The 19,180-nt window shown below is 43.6% G+C and overlaps 1 protein-coding gene and 1 long non-coding RNA gene across 2 annotated transcripts in view; one reads left to right on the forward strand and one right to left on the reverse strand.

Moving 5' to 3' along the window:
• The window catches only part of LOC124276679 (ceramide synthase 5-like), a 44,518-nt gene extending 26,951 nt beyond the window's left edge, over positions 1-17,567 (forward strand). Inside the window, exons 6-10 of the mRNA XM_046712318.1 lie at positions 531-623; positions 741-869; positions 4,262-4,368; positions 4,804-4,960; positions 15,429-17,567. Coding sequence (XP_046568274.1) covers positions 531-623; positions 741-869; positions 4,262-4,368; positions 4,804-4,960; positions 15,429-15,578 — 636 coding nt within the window. The 3' untranslated portion in view covers positions 15,579-17,567. The remainder of the gene's footprint in view (positions 1-530; positions 624-740; positions 870-4,261; positions 4,369-4,803; positions 4,961-15,428) is intronic.
• On the reverse strand, positions 3,618-15,810 carry LOC124276680. The gene is made up of 3 exons (XR_006898618.1): positions 15,798-15,810; positions 10,340-10,343; positions 3,618-3,737 (listed from the first exon to the last, which is right to left on the reverse strand). It is a non-coding gene; the product is annotated as an uncharacterized LOC124276680 (long non-coding RNA).
• Positions 17,568-19,180: the final 1,613 nt, after the last annotated feature.

A 19,180-nucleotide genomic window follows, 5' to 3' on the forward strand; every position in this document is an offset into this window, starting at 1 on the left:
GATATATTTACAAAATGACCCCATGAAAATTCACTAGTCAGTCGGGCCAGTGACTGTGGAGATTTACTGGCCCGACAGGATTTTTACTAGCTACGGGCTAGTGGGCCAGTGTCTATTTCGCACACTGGGACCATGATGGTTGTCGGGTACTGTACCCAGTCAGATACGACCAGGCTGGTTGTCGGGTACTGAACCCAGTCAGATAGAACCTGGTTGATTGTCGAATACTGTACCCAGTCAGATAGGACCAGGTTGGTTGTCGGGTGCTGTACCCAATCAGATAGGAACAGTCTGATTGTTGGGTACAGTGCAGTGAGACATATTAATGCTCACACTGTTGGCCACAGATGTTTCACGATCCTGCACTTCAACAGAACTTCAGCCAATAGATAAAGCAGCTGTTTGTGTTGTCCCTGTATACTCTATGCCGTGTGAAACTAATCCATTCCCGCACCTTCCTGGTTGTGTATTGTGTAGCAGCTTTATGATGTACTGTTTGCCAGGTGTATGATGTGTACTCTGTGTTGCAGCATGTGACCAATGACATCTACTACTTCTATCTGGTGGAAATGGGCTTCTACTGGTGCTTGCTCTTCACACTTTTCTATGATGTCAAACGCAAGGTGGGTCAACAGTTACTGGGTAATGAACAAGTAATTTTCAATTAATCATGCTTCAACAAAATGTAGGCTATCTGTCTATCCTTGGTTGTGTCTACAAATCACCATGTTGTTTTTCAGGACTTTTGGGAGATGGCTACTCATCACATGATCACGATGATGCTGTTGTACTTTTCCTGGATCATAAACTATGTCCGTGTTGGGACACTGGTCCTAGTTGTGCATGATGCTTCTGACCACTGGATGGCTGTAAGAATCTACCAGATCAACCACCACTCTTCCTTCCTTCACCTGTCCCGTCCTCCACCAGATGTACCACCACCTCCCCTCCCCTCCTCCTCCAGATCTACCACCACCTCTCCCCTCCCCTCCTCCTCCAGATCTACCACCACCTCTCTCCTCCTCCACCAGATCTACCTCTACCACCACCTCTCCCCTCCCCTCCTCCTCCAGATGTACCACCACCTCTCCCCCTCCCTCCTCCTCCAGATGTCCACCTCTCCCCTCCCCTCCTCCTCCAGATCTACCACCACCTCTCTCCTCCTCCACCAGATCTACCTCTACCACCACCTCTCCCTCCCTCCTCCTCCAGATCTACCACCACCTCTCCCGTCCTCCACCAGATCTACCTCTACCACCACCTCTCCCCTCCTCCCCGACCTCTACCACCACCTCTCCCCTCCTCCCCGACCTCTACCACAACCTCTCCCCTACTCCACCACCTGTACCTCCACCTCTTTCCTCCTCCACCAGATCTAACATCACCTCTCCCTCCCTCCTCCACCAGATCTACCACCACCTCTCCCGCCCCTCCCCAACCTCTACCACCACCTCTCCCCTCCACCAGATCTACCTCCACCTCTCCCTCCTCCACCACCTGTACCTCCACCTCTCCCTCCACCAGATCTACCACCACCACCTCCCCCTCCACCAGGTCTCCACCAGGTCTCCCCCTACCACCACCTCTCCCCCAGATCTACCACCACCTCTCCCTTCCTCCTCCACCACCACCACCACCTCACCTCTCCCCCCTCCTCCTCCACCAACACCTCTTCCCTCCTCCACCAACACCTCTCCCCTCCAACACCTCTTCCCTCCTCCACCTCTCCCCTCCCCCACCAGATCTACCACCACCTCTCCTCCACCAGATTGAAAACGCAAAAGTTGTTATCTGTCGTGACGGGGTGAAACCGCAGAAACGGAACAGCCACTATCTCGTCGTGCAAGGGATACAAATGCCTGATGAAAAATGAAGTTGAATGCTGACGTGAAACAGTTGATGATTAAAGTGTACGATTTTTTCCGTGCTGAAGCCGAAAGGGGCAAACCATTTTATGCCATTAATAAATTCCGTAGGCGGGCAGCAAAAGCTTTAGGAGTATCAGCAAGGGTACTGACAAATGTTCTGGAACACATACATTGTGAGGGTGATGCGAAGCAGGTAGGGGTGGTGTCAAAATCACACAAATTAAAACATTTGGACAACTTTCAAAAGAACCTTGTAAGGCAGTCCATCAACAATTTCTATTCTGAAAACAAATACATGTCGCTGAAAATTTTAAAAAAGCATTTGAAGCAAGAACACAACCTCAGAGTATCAAAGTACACACTCTGGCAACTCTTACACTCTTTCGGGTATCGTTAAAAGAAAATTCCGGGGGAGAATAGGTCAGTACTCTGTGAACGCCCTGATATCGTTAAGCTTGAGAAATAATTTTCTCAGGGTTATAAAGAAGAAGAGCGAGGAAGGGTTCGAGCCAGTGTACTTGGACGAGACCTAGGTCAATGCCTCGCACACTGCCAGCAGTCAGTGGGTACCCGATAGGGTTGATAAGGGGTCACGTAGAAAGCTGCCTCTAGGGAAAGGAGAGAGACTAATCATTCTCTATGCTGGTTGCTCCAGCAAAGGCTTTCTCCCAGGCTGCGACTTGGTATTCAGGGCAAAGTCCACAGATAACAGAGACTACCATTCCGAGATGAATGGTGCGCTTTTCCACAAGTGGGTTAAAAACAAGTTGGTACCAGCTCTACCAGAGAAGTCTTTTATCGTAATGGACAATGCCCCATACCACAGCGTGCAGGACCCCGACAGTAAAGCCCCGACATCAAACAGTCGAAAAGGTGATATGATATCATGGCTCGACAAATTTCAGATCGCACGGCCTTCAAAGGCAACGAAGCCTCAGCTATATGAGATCATAAAAAAACCACAAAGGTGAACCTTTCTACAAAGTTGACAGTTACATAAAAAGTAAGGGTCACGATATTCTGCAACTTCCACCCTATCACTGTGACCTTAACCCCATTGAAATGATATGGGGAATTGTCAAAGGAGATGTTGCCAGATCAAACACAACTTTTAGATTACGTGACTGACGTTTTGGTTAAGGAATCCCTTTACAAAATCACGACTGAAACTTGGCAAAACTGTGTCAACAGGTCTCCCGGAATAGATTTTGAGATGTCCCCCGCCATGACTGGCTGTTCCGTTTCTGCGGTTTCACCCCGCCGCGACAGATAACAACTTTTGCGTTTTCAATGATGATAGTTTCTGTAATAACTTTTTTGGTGGAGTCCGGAAAATTTTCCAATATAAAAAAGCTGTTGGGTATTAGTAAATGATAAACATGTGTACTATTTATATTTATGTGGCAATTTTGTACAATGATAAAATTTGCAATTCATTGGTCCGTTTCTGACTCAATCGGACTGTACAATGATCTTGACACAAATGGATGACGATGTATCCGCACAAAATGGGTGTGTGGTTGAAGCAAGCCCTCTGGTTCGGTGATGTTTGGTACGGAGACATTTACAAGTGATGCTTTCTTTGAGAAGCCATTTCTGGGAAAAATCCTACATTTCCTCCAAGTCAAGCAGCTGATGAAAGTAAAAATTCCCTCGAATTTATAAAAAAAATGTGCAGATTTTACAAGCCCTGACCAATCAGAGCGTTTGTTTCGACCACACCCCCATTTTTGTGTGAATATATCATCATCCATTTGTGTCAAGATTGTTTAGTTGAGAGTCAAAATCGGGTTTGAAACGACTTGCAGAAATATCAATAAAGAATTGGTAGGTGTCATGAGTGGTGCTCGACAGGCCAATCATCCATGTCTTCCTTGTCTCCTCTACTCCTTCATCAGCCCTGCTGTGCCTCCCCTTCTGCCCTCTCTCTCCACCATGGCTACTTTCTCCATCACCATTATCTTAGTTGCCAGTACAACATACTGTCCTAATACACCTTGAATTAGCTAAAACTGCCCTCGTAAGTTGTAATGAGCATCTGTATTTAGCAGCTTTACAGAGAATGAGAACTGGTTTGTAGTTTGTTAGTTTAATGCTTTGCTCAACAACCTTTTATGCTATATGACTCCAGTCCGGGAAATGATTGAGCCTGGCTCACAGTCTATTGATTAACAAGTATCAGTGAGAATTGATGTACGATTAAAATGGGATTCATCTATAGCATATATTTTCTCTAGAATCTGCTACTGAAAGACCAGCTGCCAGCATGCAATTAACCTGAATCTATGTCATTGTCCTCTAGGAATGTTTAATGTCCTGTGTTATGTGTGTGAAGTCCTGTAGCAATGTTTTACTTTCTGTGCAATACATATGGATCTTCTGCCTCTGTCCAGGCAGCTAAGATGGCCAAATACCTGAAGAAGCAGTTACTATGTGAAGTGTTGTTCTTCATCTTCATCGCAATCTGGGTGTTCTGTCGGCTGTACCTCTACCCCTTCTGGTAAGCCACCACCAGCTGGCTGGTAACTAGCACCCTCCAACTCGGGGATAATTTAGCAGCTTCAGTGAGAAGGGCCAGCATGAATTGATTGTTGAGATTTTACCACTGTTGCCCCCACACTTTGTTTTCTCAACTGTAACATGACAACAGAGCTGGAGGCCTCACAACTGATGTACCATTGCTACACCTGTAGAGAATATCAAGGTCACTTGCGGTGGCTGTCCATCTTTTTGGAAACATGCCTCTCTTTTTCTATTGTACATATCATCTAAGTAGTTCTGATTGGAACTGATTGTTCACTTCGTAATATTTCACCTACCTTTTTTGGAAATCAGTCTCTGTTATTTTCTATTGTAAAATGCGTGTTAATCATATACACAGGAAGTTAAAATGTGTTGATATCTATGATTATTCTATTTTTGTTGCTTGTTTCAGGATATTGAAGACCACCTACTTCGAAGTACACGACTATGTTGCAGTGGGGACATGCTTTTGGCTGTTCAACTTTCTGCTAGCTGTCCTTCAAGTTCTACACATTGTGTGGACATGCTTCATACTGCGAGTGATTGTCATGAAAGTTACAAAGGGATCGGTAAGGATATCCGTACAACAAGAGGCACAAGTTGTATAGTGTGGTGTAGTCATTGCTCCAAGTGACCCATGCTTGTCGTAAGAGGTGACCAACAGGATTTGATGGTCAGGCTCGCTGACTTTGGTTGACATGTCATCGGTTCCCAATTGTGTAGATCGATGTTCATGATGTTGATCACTGGTCCGATTGTCTGGTCCAGACTCAATTATTTACAGATCGCTAGAATATTGCTGAGTGCGGCGTAAAACTAAACTCACTCACTCATTGCTCCAAGTGGACTCCACCATCTTGACATAGGAGCTGGCTAATGTTCATTGGGTGGTTACATCATTATGTGCCACCCATTGGCCTACAATTGATAACAGTGCGGTAGCTTGAATATAGCTCCAGTAAAAATATTCAGTCATGTTATCAGGTTTGTTGAAATAGTGCTGTGTTTCCATTGGTATTGCAGGCTGAATTGGACACAGAGGTTACCGTATGATGAAATCAAATACATGATAAGGCCAAAAAACCTGACATCAGCTTTTGTGGTCATAGTGATGAAACACTTTAATTACATTTGGTTTTAACAGTCTCATGATAAGCAGGCCTAAATGCTGTAATTGTGCCTAGGGGCTAAAAAAAAAAATATATTTTTCCTTATCCTGACTCATGCTCTTTTGCTTGTCTTCTTCTTCTTGCAAACATAGTGGAACACTTGTATCTCCCTAATTGAAGCTCCCTTCAATGTAAAATCATAATTAGTACTCACCAAGAGTTGCCTCCCTCTTCCAAATGCGCGGGAAAGGAGGCGCCACCTCTTCCCTCATGCTTCACTCTCTCCTTCTTCGCCCAGTGAGCAGGATGTGAGAGCGCCTGTGTCTCCCTACACACTATATCCTATAGTCATCTATAGAGGTTTAGCTAGTATCCTTCAACAATTATGTATTGATATTTATTCGTGTTTCTGCTGTTTATTCACGGGACGCCGTGATTGTTCAGCAGTTTGCATTGATGAAAAACTACTGTTTGTAGGCTACGTTTTTCTGCTGCCGATCCACATTTAATATGCCCTAGCTGTACTGCACCATGTGCTTTTTCTTCACGTTGCAGTTACTGTAACAATTTGTCTAACTCTGCATTTAACAAATATTATCTTTGCGTCTTGAGACGCGCAGCAGATAGGTCACGTAAACAGAACCTAGCCATGGCCGATACTTCGGAACCCCTAACCAGTCAACTGCTGTCGGACGACCCCCTCCCGTCTGGTGTTCCGCTAGAGTTACCCTCGGAGGAGAGGCGTGGGACGCAGTCCGCTAGCTCCAAGAAGCGTCCTGCATCCCCAGACATCCCGTCGTCGCAGCCGAAGACTAAGAGGGCTTCCACTTCGTCACAACGCAGACTCCGTATCCCCAGGGCAGCGTCTACCTCCAAGGGGAAACCAGCGAAGTCTACTAGGACTTTCTCCGCCGAGATTGTTCCCGCCGCAGAACTAGGCCTGTATGATGATCAGCTGATCATCATACCCGATGTACGCCACAAGAAACGACCGGTGTCGGCTACAGTGACGTCAGCGCAGATCAACACGCAGTCTGATGTACCAACGCTGATGTCTGATGATCTTCCTGAGGGTCCCATCACTACCAACGCAGAGAGGGCACCATCTACATGTTCGCAGACCGTCCCAGATGACCTGGTCCTACACATTATGAAGATGATGGAAGACTGCTACGGCCTGGAGAGACAACCAGCCCAGAGGCCGAGCCTTCGCGAATGCTCCTACGTAGACGACACCCCAGAGGGACCTTACGTGAATGAAGCAGCCGCTATCAAGTCATCGATGGGGAAGCCACCTTCGCGAAAGACGTCACAGCCAACCTCGGCGAAGGACCCAGATGTACAGCCTTCGCGAAGGCCTTCGCGAAGGACAGCTAGAGCGTCACCTGTCTCGGACTCCGATGATCATCCAGGAGGATCGCGAAGGAAGATCCTATCATCCCCGGACTCTGACTCGGACCCACAGCCTTCGCGAAGGTCAAGTCGTCACTCCCCAGGACCGGACACAGATGAAGCTTCGCGAAGGTCTTCGCGAAGGGCTCCATATACAGGCTCCAAGTCATCTTCGTCTACAAGGTCATTGAGGGATTCCCCGAGCGCTCCGCGAAGCTATCAACGTTCACCACATAGATCTCCGCGAAGGTCACTGTATCAACGCAGTTCACCAGGCCGGTCTCCACGACGATCTCCTCGCCGATCTCCGCGTCGATCACCTCGTCGTTCACCAGGTCTCCACGCAGGTCATCACACCGTTCGCCTCACAAGTCTTCACGGAAGTCCCCAGACAGGTCTCCGTTGACGTCATCCTGCACAGCGGTAGAAGTATACAGGTCTCCACCTCAGTCACCATCCGATCAACCTCTGATTAGAGATCCCGTTACAGAAGATGATGGAGGCATTATATTCTCCGACGCAGAAATACGCTACTGGATGGTTAACAACCTGGACCTAGCTTCACCTTCCAAGAACAGTAACCCGGCCCACACTTATCTCATGAGGGAGGACGATGCAGACACCATCACCCTACCCCCGATCGACCCGATAGCAACAGTCTCTCAGAATCTCGACACAGCCTTCCATAAAGCCACTAAAGCCCAGGCGCCGCACTTACCACAGTTCAGCGCCAAAAAGTTCTCATCCCATAATATGGACCCATTTTCAAGGCACAAGATATCAACGATAACTTCAAAGTAATCAACGATGCCAAGACTATCGCCAGATTTCGTGATTCTACGTCAGAAGATGACAGAATGATTTACTCGGCCCTCCTTATGCAGAAGAAGGACCAGCAGTTCTTAACGGATCATCTTACATCAGTCTCCGCAGCGCTAACTCTGGCTCGTCGTCAAGGTCTCCTCGCTTCCTGTAGTTGGGGTGAACAGTTTACATCTCCACTCAACACAGCCCCGTGGTCTTCGCCATCTATCTTCGATGGAGGAATAGATAAAGTCTCTAAAGAAGTCACCAAGGACTCAAGGGAAGTCCTTATGATAAAGTCGATGGATACGCTATCCAGCCTCATCAGACAGACATCACAGAGATATTCAGGAAAATCTAAGTTTACTGGCTTACAGAAGGCACGGGACAGGAAGATGGCCACCTCAAGAGGAAAAGATTCTTTTCGTCGCCCATACGGCAACTACAAAGGAGGATCTGGAAGAGGCAGGGCACCCAGAGGTTCCCGCAACTATAAACGATGAAAGACGGGTTCGGAACGACTGGAGCCTTCCACCCCCAGCCGTTCTAGTACAACCATCACAAGTGGGTGGACGCCTTCAACTGCACTGGGAGAACTGGGGAATGCTGCAAGACCCTTATGTCTCCAACATCCTACATCACGGATATCGAATCCAACTACAGGCCACGCCTCCGCTTACAGTCATCCCTCACAAGTTCGACTTCCAGGCGCAACAACTACTTAAGTTAAGAGAAGCTGTTGCATCGCTACTAATCAAGCAGGCCATAGAAGTACTGGATCAAGTAAACATCGAACCAGGCTTCTACTCCCCAGTTTTCCTAGTGCCCAAGAAAAACTCCAAGGAAAAGTTCAGACTCATCTACAACATGAGCACGTTCAACAGAGATTATCTACGCAAACCACCAACGTTTCGCATGATACATCTACCTCAACTGCGGCACCTAATTCGTCCCATGGACTACATGGCCAGTATAGACCTGCAGGATGCGTATCTACATATCCCCATACATCTCGAATCCAGGAAATACCTACGGTTTACACTAGACGGGCTGCATTATCAATGGAAAGTACTCCCATTTGGAATATCATCGGCCCCCTGGTTATTCACAAGAGTAACGAAACCCATCGTCACTTACCTACATCGTCTAGGGCTACGCAGTGCATTCTACCTCGACGACGGGATTTAAGTAGATCAAGATCCACAGCGTCTCAAACTACAGTTAAACTACATCATCAAGCTACTAACACAGCTAGGATGGTTAGTAAATCTACTCAAGTCGGACCTAGAACCTACGCAAGATCTGCAATTTCTAGGCATTCGATTTATCACGACACAGAACCGTATCGTCGTACCAGAGGACCGATGGCTCAAGATCCAACAGACCATCCCACAAGCCTTACTATCTCCGCTACCACTACGACAATGGCAGAGTCTGTTGGGTCTCCTCACGTCAGCCCAAGACATGACAGTCAGAGGCAGACTACAGTTACGTCCGTTACAGGTCCTCATCAACACTCATCTCGACGACCTACTACCGAAGCACATCAGACCTCATCTACTATGGTGGACCAGGAGGTCGAATGTCTGTGAAGGCATCTATTTAACAGAGCCGGAATTCAAAACCCATCTCTATGTAGACGCGTCGCTCCAAGGTTGGGGAGCTCATCTCGCCAACCGGACGTCATCAGGGTTATGGAACCAGCAAGAGAGCAAGCTGCACATAAACATGCTAGAAATGAAAGCAGTTATCAACGCCCGACTACATTGGAGCACTATTCTACAGAATGCGCATCTGATGATTCACACCGGCAACTCAACAGTGGCGTTTTATGTAAACAAACAAGGCTCAACGAGATCATTGAACCTATTGACTCTATGCTTTCAACTGTTCGATCTAATCGACGATCTCAACATACATGTCAGAGCATGCCACATTCCAGGAGCCAAGAATGTACTAGCAGACGCACTCTCTCGGCCACATCTACCGTCACCGACAGAATGGATGCTCCATACAGAAATCTTTGCACAGATTATCAAGGAAATAGGAGCTCCGCTAGTAGACCTATTCGCCACTCGCTTCAACAATCAGCTAACAACATTCATATCACCAGTCCCGGATCCACAGGCGTGGGCAACAGACGCACTAAGCATATCCTGGGAAGGCCTCAACGTGTACGCGTTTCCGCCGCCAGCGCGCTAATTCCACAGGTGTTACAGAAAATCAGTCAAACACAGAGTCTCCAACTGATTTTGATCGCGCCCTACTGGCCAGCGAGAACGTGGTTTCCCATTCTAATTCAAGAAATCGGACAACCAACACTAGAGCTACCAAAGCGCTCGAATCTACTAATACATCCTCACACAAAACAAGCACACGGAAACCCAGGAGCATTCCAACTTCACGTATGGACTGTATTAAAGTGTGTCTAAACAAGAGAGGTTATTCAGCCAGAGCGGCGAAAGCAGTCACACTTGCTTTACGCAATTCTACGCGCAACTTGTATGACGACAAGTGGCACAGTTTTGAAACTTACGATGCTAAAAAGGGATTTACAGCGAGAAATGCTACACATCCACAAGTGGCTAACTATCTGTGTTACCTACGACAAAATAAACATTTAAAAGTCTCGACATTGTCAACTTATCTCGCAGCGCTAAGTTCTGTGATAACTATGGGAACTGGTGTCAAGCTAAATAAGACGCCAGAGTTACTCGCCTTACTACGTGCATTCCGATTGGAGGATCAGAAACAGAGATTTCGCGCTCCAGCATGGGATCTAAATATAGTGCTCCAACACCTCACAAGTGAGGCCTATGAACCACTGGAATCAACAGCCTTTGAATTTCTGTCACAGAAAACTTTGTTCCTGTTATCCCTAGCAACGGCAGCCAGGATGTCAGAAATTCACGCACTAGATCATGAGAGAATACGTTTTGACGACAATCAAAACATAGTGCATATGGGACTGCGATGGGATTTTATCGCCAAGAATCAATTGCCAGGTCAACCAGACAGATTATTCCATGTTCCTGCACTCTCCACAATTCTCGGACCTCAAGATACGCTTGACCTATCATTATGCCCAGTGAGAGCACTCAAAATCTATCTACAACGATCCAAAACGAGGCGACGACAACTCAAGCGGTTATTCATCCCTCCATCGACAGCGACTCAGACCGAACTGTCATACTTCGTGCCTACAAGGCTGCAGGACTCGACCCTCCAAGAGCATCTAATCCCCATGAAATCAGAGCACTGGCTTCCACACTCGCTCTACACGGAAATTGCTCGTTGAATACCATTATGGAGGGCTGCTTTTGGAAATCCGACATGGTGTTTGCTAACCACTATCTGAGAGATATCACCACCGAGGACGTCTCAGGTATTCACCATTTCGGTGCCATGGTCCTCGCACAGCAGTTGACAGTCCCTCGTAGACGATGATTAGTCTCATGAGATTATTATTATGTATATATCATACCAGTTTCATCTAGCTTATAACTCTACGGAGTTTGTGCTATTATATACATATCTTAAGTCTATAGTAGTCTTAAGCCCAGTACTGATGGTTTATGTACATGGGGTCGCTTCTCCACTTTGGAGTCGCTTTATACCATTATTACTATTATCATAGTATCTATATATTGTAGTACCCCCATCTATGGCAGCTGGTAGAACTTATGTTTTATAACAGCAGGAATTAGCTTACAGTGCCATTTGGAGTTCCCGTAGGGGGTTATTACTTATACAGAAATCACTAATTATTTAAATCCAAAGTATTCTGTTTTCCCACCTCCGTTTCCGTAGGATTCGACAAGCAAAAGAGCATGAGTCAGGATAAGGAAAAATATGTAATTTTCTGAATAAAATTGATATTTTATACTTATCCTGACTCATGAGGTAAGCTAGCCCTCCCATCCTCCCCACATAACACTTTGGATTTCCCAGTAAATTCAAGTGTTGGACGCTATATCAGGAGAGAGTGAAGCATGAGGGAAGAGGTGGCGCCTCCTTCCCCGCGCATTTGGAAGAGGGAGGCAACTCTTGGTGAGTACTAAATAATGATTTTACACTGACGGGAGCTTCAATTAGGGAGATACAAGTGTTCCACTATGTTCGCAAGAAGAAGAAGACAAGCAAAAGAGCATGAGTCAGGATAAGTATAAAATATCAATTTTAATCAGAAAATTACATAATCTTGGTTCTCATGCAACAGCGCATCATCATAAAGCCTGCTGTATGTTTCCTGTTTATTTCCATTTAGAAGAAGGAAAAATAGTAAATATTCTGCGTCTCGAACATACAAACTAAAATTAATGCGACCCCGCAGTGTGTAGAGTTACTTCCCTTTACATGCACTCTACTTTACTGCATGCCTTGTGTAGTTGTCATGTTGCAAGACAGGAGACTGTTGAATGTGTTGAAAGCATAGTTGGCTTACTTAGTCTGACAATTTCAATTATGCCACTTTTAGTGTACAAGTTGAACAATACTAGGAAGACTTTCTTATGCCCCATCTACTGGATCAATAATGGATTCATATAGGAAATATTATAGAATACAACTCTTTTAACAGTCAACATTGAGCGAACCTTCCACATCACAGTCCCAGGGAGGAAGCGCGACTGATACTTGTGACCGAAACAGTGCGCTTGAACATGTTGACTGTTCAAAGAGTTCTATTCTAATAGACCCAGCCAAAGAAAGTCTTTTGAACTTATTGTTGCTCACGAATAGAGGTTTCAAAGACTGTTCGGGGCAGTGGGGTAGCCTAGTGGTTAAAGCGTTCGCTTGTCATGCCGAAGGCATGGATTCAATTCCCCACATGGGTACAATGTGTGGAGCCCAACCCCGCCGTGATATTAGTGCTGGTATTGGCATACAACCTGCGATACGATACATCACGATACTAAAATCTTTAATTCTAACCGTAACTATTAAACACCTAAATATCAAAACAAAACCATTTTAAAGTATTCGACAAACTAGGCCAGCGTTTTTCAATGTTCATTCGGAAACGAGATAATTAAAATTAAGTTTATAAACTTTATATAGACTTTGTCCTTGTTAATAACATGCGAGCGCTATGTCTGACACAGTTCTTGGCACAGGAATTTCCGAGAAAACGTTTACTTATGAAGGGAAGCATGTATTTTAATCATCAAACAAAAGTAAGTTTCTTTTCTTGACAGATATCGCGATTCGGCAATATCCAAAGTTAAAACATCGATGTATTGTCCATTGGAGGTATCGTATCGGGATATACGAAAATGTCAAAGTTTGTATCGATTCACTATATCAGCGGTCCATGGATCAATGCTTCGATGCATATCGATGAATCTTCACACTACTACGTGATATTGCTGGAATATTGCTAAAAGCGGCGTAAATCTAAACTCACTAACTCACTTGAATACTTTCTAACTTTCTGCGAGTGACATTGTGCAGACGTTCACAAGATAAGTCTATAAACTAACAATGTTTAAACTTATCCTATCTCACGTCTTGTACTCATCCATCGTGTGAGATAGGATAAGTATTAAATATACAATTTATAGTTAAAATTTCCAAATTGTTAAGCTTAACCTTAACTTAATGTGATGGATGTTGAGTACAAGACATGAGATAGGTTACCGGGGTAAGTATATACTCTCCCAAAAAAGAAACATTACACATTCTAAAATTTGATTTAATAAAATGAGTGTGTATATAAAACATTTTCTTGAATAAATATCTGTAGAAGAAGATTAGAGGAAACTATTTTGTAACCCAAACTGAACCCACACAAGGACAACACAAGAAAACGTAAAAGGTTAAAAACATGCCGCCCAAATGCAGCAAAATACATGAACCAACGGATGTTTGTGTTGTGCATGTATTGAGATTTGAACATTGGCTATAACACACATGGGTTCTCAACTCAAAGAAAGCAATTGTTTGCGAATACTGAAGTGTGAAACAATACCAAGATTATTCAACGCTCAACGTAACGCTATTGGAAGATTGCAGTATGGGTCCAGTCAACCTGAGGCTGCAAGGCAGTTTAATGTCTAGGGCAACCATAAACAGGTTATGGATGCGACTCACAGCCACTGCAAGGCAAGGTCAGGGAGACCAAGAGTTACCACCTCTGCCAAGATCATAACATCCGGGTTCAACACCTCCATGAACGGTTTCGTTCAGCCACCACAACAGCAGCAAGCATCCCTGGTTGGAGGAACATCTCCTGTCAAACTGTCCGTAACCGTCTTCGCGGGTACATGGAATCTGCCCTAGACGCCTGGCATGTGTCGTCGACGTAATGAATGTTATCATTGCAACTGTGTACAGGAGGCTGGTTGCTTTGGAGGTGGGAGTGTCATGGTTTGGGCAGGGATAAACCATAACTTCAGGACAGAGTTGGTGCACATTCCTGGGAACCTGTATGCAGTGCAATACAGAGATAACGTCTTGCAGCCCCACGTCGTGCCATTTCTAAGACGTCATGGTGGCGTGTTCCAGCAAGACAACACCAGACGTCATGTTGCTCATGTTTCTATGAACTTCTTGCATGCTAACAATATCACCATCTTGTCATGGCCTGCCAGATCTACGGACCTATCCCCCATTGAATATATTTGCCCACAACCCCAGTCATCAGGAACTCCTTCAGGCTCTCCAAGAGGAATGAGGAACATTCCCCAATAAATGTTCACAACCTCATTGCTTCCATGGGACGTCGATGTCAGGCAGTGATAGGGGAGCACGGAGGGAGGGACAAAAGAGTTGTGCACTATAAAATTGTTTTGCTGCCAACATCCACCTTTTGTCAACATGATTAATAGCAAAAATTAATAATTGTATCAATTCTAATGTGTAACGGTTCTTTTTGGGGGGAGAGTATAAATATACAATATATAGTTAAAATTTCCAATATTGTAACGGATGCTTCAACCCCTACATTTGTCCATGACAACAATGATTTCCTGTGTTTTTCAACTGGGACTGTGCACTAACTGAGTCAAGTGTGTTGTGATATTACAAATATCAAGGCTTTTACTGATTTTCTTTCATTTTGTTTTTGACATATTGTGGCTCCCCAACTGGTCAATATTGTAGAGAGCCAGTTTATTTTTGGTATTTTACCTTAATACATGGTGCTAATGTTTATACTTTCCAGTCCTGTGTTAATGCACTTACTGACTTAGTGTAGTGTGATACTATAACTAAATCAGAAGACCTAGACTATATTATCCCCCACCACGAAGTATTGGTTATTGGTTTGAGCTCCGTCCATCTAACCTTCCTCCCTTCCATCCGTCCGAGATGATGGGGACAGATTTTCTCAAAAAACGTTCTTGATAGGGAAACCAAATTTGGTATGTGTTTTCAGGACATGAATGCCTTAATGGACTTTGAAAAAGGAAACCCTGTTGCAATTTGTTACAGAGTTATGGCCCTTGTCATGCTTTTCTTGACTTGACACCCCCAATGGGGACAGATTTTCTCCAAAACCGTCGTAGATAGGGAAACGAAATTTGGTATGTGTTTTCAGGACATGAATGTCGTGGTGGAAACAGAAACCAAGTAAGAACAGAACACTGTAGTGGGGGATGTTGACTGTGTCTTCTTGTTTCATTTTGTTTTTGACATATCTCTGATCATGGATCCCAAACTTGTCAATATTCCACACACCGCCTGCCCGTACCATTGTTTTGCCGAATGATTGAACACTTCCCTGATGTTTCAGATCGAGCGGGATATCCGCAGTGACACTAGTGATATTGATGATATGCCATACAGCAGCCAGTCTGAAGAGGAACTTTCCAACAGTACTCCTAGCAAACCAGTGATGAATGGGGTGACAGCTCCCCGTCTGATACGAAACCATGACAGCTAGGTGAAGTGGCGGCCATGTCCACCAGCCTGCTCAGCAGAGACTTCAGTTCATCCTCATCATGTGACTACTACTACTACTACTACTACTACTACTACTACTACTACTACTACTACTACTACTACTACTACTACAGTGACATCATTCAGAGTGTTTTAGTCATTTCCCTTGACTATTTATACAGGGTTGCTGTCCACTTTTGTAGGGCCGTTGTAATCAGACATTTACATTTAATAATGCTTCATTGGTAGCCAGTATTGTAGATACGGACAAGCTTTATATGTTTGTTCCTGAGGATGATCATATTTATGAAAGCGAGCGGGAAAACTTAAGTAAGAATCAATCTTGTAAGCTGATTTTCTGTATACAGCATTTCTAAACTCAGGTTCAATTATTGACTGAACAAGCTGCCATGTTAAGTATTTCATGTGACCAATACTTTAAGTGTCCAGGATACGTCACCTCCTCAACATAACCACAGATGCATGTTCCCTATATGTGTTGAATGCACTATGAGAACCATTGTTTTTTCACATTGCTGGATCAGTGGTACACTGTTTTGGGCCTGACTGTTTCAGCATTTTTTAACATTCCATAGACTAAAGACATCTGTGCTATAGATTCTCTTCTGGGAACAATACTTAAAGTTTGTAGCATTGGATAATGTTCAAAAGCTTTTGCTTTCCTGAAAATGTAGAAATTGTCCTTTCAGGTCATGAATTTATGTTGTCACAAGATTCTGTGTTGTAAAACCAGAGATGGCATAAGGTTGCTTTGTGGAACATGGTGCTTGTTTGCTCTTGGCCCAAAAAATTGTGTTTGGGGATTATTTCACTGACATCACTGGGTTATTGTGGTGCAAGGGAGATCACTGATGGTTGTGGCTGTGAAAAGGGGAGCTAACTCAATTCAACTACCTTGAACAGGTGCCAGTAGGTTTGTATCAGTCTCAGATCTCAGCCTTAAATAAGCATGGTGTCTATAGGCATAATTGTCAACAGTATCTATCGATGTCAAACTAAAAGAAACCCTATTTTAATTGTACAATGAAACCCCAGATACCCGGACCCCAAATATCCGGTAACCTCACCTTCCGGTCAATTTTCATAAATAACCAATCTTGTACGTTATAAAAGTGACTGTCTATAACGGATATGCGGTTCCGTTCCCAGATGGTAAATTTTACAAAGCAACCGGCTAAATCAACACAAAATTCACTCACTTATCCACATGAAGCTTTGATCTTCCGCTGACCATGTGAAGTGTCCCACCTGTGTTGACACAAGACAAGGTCTGCTAATCCGGATTAATGACTGATCAGCAGGATATTGGTAGTGATTAGTAGGCCTATCTGGCACAGAGTGAAATGTAATTGGTAAATCAGAACGACCATGCTGTTTTGGAAGTGATTTTAAGTGTATATTCAACACCTAAGCCTGGAAGACAGAAATCCAGATATCCGGATATTCAGTTATCCGGACGATTTACACAGAAACGAATGTGTCCGGATATCCGGGGTCTCACTGTGTTACAATAGTCTTGTATGATTCTCTGAAGTTGCTCCTCTTGAAGTTACCTGCCTGCAGTGGCAGGAGATAGGAACCATGTTTGTATTTTAACAAAGACTATAACTCTATACCAGAACAAAATTGTTATGAGAAAATAACGCCAAGGGAATATGAGTTTGATTTTCTTAAACATGTTTAAGGCAGGTTTTTATCAGGAGTTTAGGAGAGTTTGAAAGAGGGAACAATCTGAAATAAAGGCAAAATATTAGTAAATTTACTACTATATTCTGATTAAAATTGTGTTAATAGTAAACTGAAATATGACAGTCACTTCAGTCATATATTGTTGTCATGCTTTTAAAAATATTTCGAGAAGATAGTGAAAATATACCAGGAAAGAGTACACATGTATACTACCCATCAAAAGTTTCGACTCACTAGTGTAAATATAGCCACTTACTTCAGGCAACTGTTCTAAACTAAATTTTGCCAAATATTCCATACTGTTTAAAGGTATTGTTTACACATGGACTGATGTATTGTAAAACAAATTCATACAGTTGAAAAGATTATTGTCATGAGTTCAAGAAATGATAAAACTCATTGAAAATTGGCAAATTCTTAACAAAACTTTACACCCAAACGCAGCTGTTCACATGCATGATATTTGCACATGCTTTTCAGCAATTTGATGCATGATCCTCATGCAATTCATCTGCATAAGGTGTGCAGTTGGTCCCCCCAAGTTAGTTGAGAAATCAGTCTTCGATGTTACCATATATATATATATATATATATATATATATATATTACATAACATAAAGTGAGTGTTTTCAGTGAGTGAAAACTTTTGATGGGAAGTATATTTGCTTCATTCTGCTATCTCTAGGTGAGCACAAGTCATTGCAAAGCAGCAGTCAGGGGAAGGTCATCCTATCTTCTTTAATTATTATTATGTCCTTTTATGGTGTTTACAAGTATGTCTTGGTTTGGGAATATATATACGTCTACTGATTATTAGTTTGATGGTTGGAGAATAAATTCAGCTTCTCTGGCCACTACTGAGTTATGCCACCCAAAACACTGGCATTCAGTATGTAAATGAAAATACATGTGATGAGTTATGACATATGTATACTGGTGTGAAGTAAGTGTATGAACCTATGGTAGTGTTTCTAGTTTCAGTACACCTGTTCACACGGGTGATATACATTGAGCTTTTTACAGTCAAATTTTGGTGAATTAGTTTCTGCAGCATTGTATTTTGCTTGTTCCCTAGCAGGCCAGTATGTGATGTGGAGGGGCATATGCAGATCTGTATGTGTCCTGTAAGGTGGACCAAAGAAATTATATTAGTTCTGGAAAAACAACAACATTGTTTTCCCTTTTTTTCTTAGATGTTTCATATTCATTGCCAGTTACTAGTTGTTAGTTGTTATATGACATCATGGCTTTGGAATACTCATAAGCTGGTGCTTAACAGTTATATTGCATGGGCTTGTTCACTTCAACGACACTTCTCCCTGAGAAGTCTATATATGTCCTGTAAATGCCCAGGATTGTGTGTATGATTTATCTGTGTTTCTGTGATGCTTCGCCTCAAGTACTTCAAGTAGTAGGTTACTTACTCTGGCATTTCGGTTGGCAGAATATGTGCTTGATAAATTCACAGACATCGGTCTTGTGTGTCTGTATAATACAGTTGTGCAATAGAGTTTGAAAACTACAGGGTTGGAAAACTGAACACTGTACAAACATCTGTATGATACGTAGTGCTACAGGGTTTGAAAACTGAACACTGTACAAACATCTGTATGATACGTAGTGCTACAGGGTTGGAAAACTGAACACTGTACAAACATCTGTATGATACGTAGTGCTACAGGGTTGGAAAACTGAACAATGTACAAGCATCTGTATGATACGTAGTGCTACAGGGTTGGAAAACTGAACACTGTACAAACATCTGTATGATACTTAGTGCTACAATGTTGGAAGACTGAAAACTGTGTGAATAGCTGTATGATACAGTGTTGCAGTTAATAGTGTTCTTATTTTCTTAATGAGATATATGTTCATGAAAATATGCTGTGAACA

This window comes from Haliotis rubra, unplaced genomic scaffold (genome assembly GCF_003918875.1).
Source record: "Haliotis rubra isolate DU_JTF1 unplaced genomic scaffold, ASM391887v1 Scf211, whole genome shotgun sequence".
Taxonomy (NCBI): Eukaryota; Metazoa; Mollusca; class Gastropoda; order Lepetellida; family Haliotidae; genus Haliotis; species Haliotis rubra.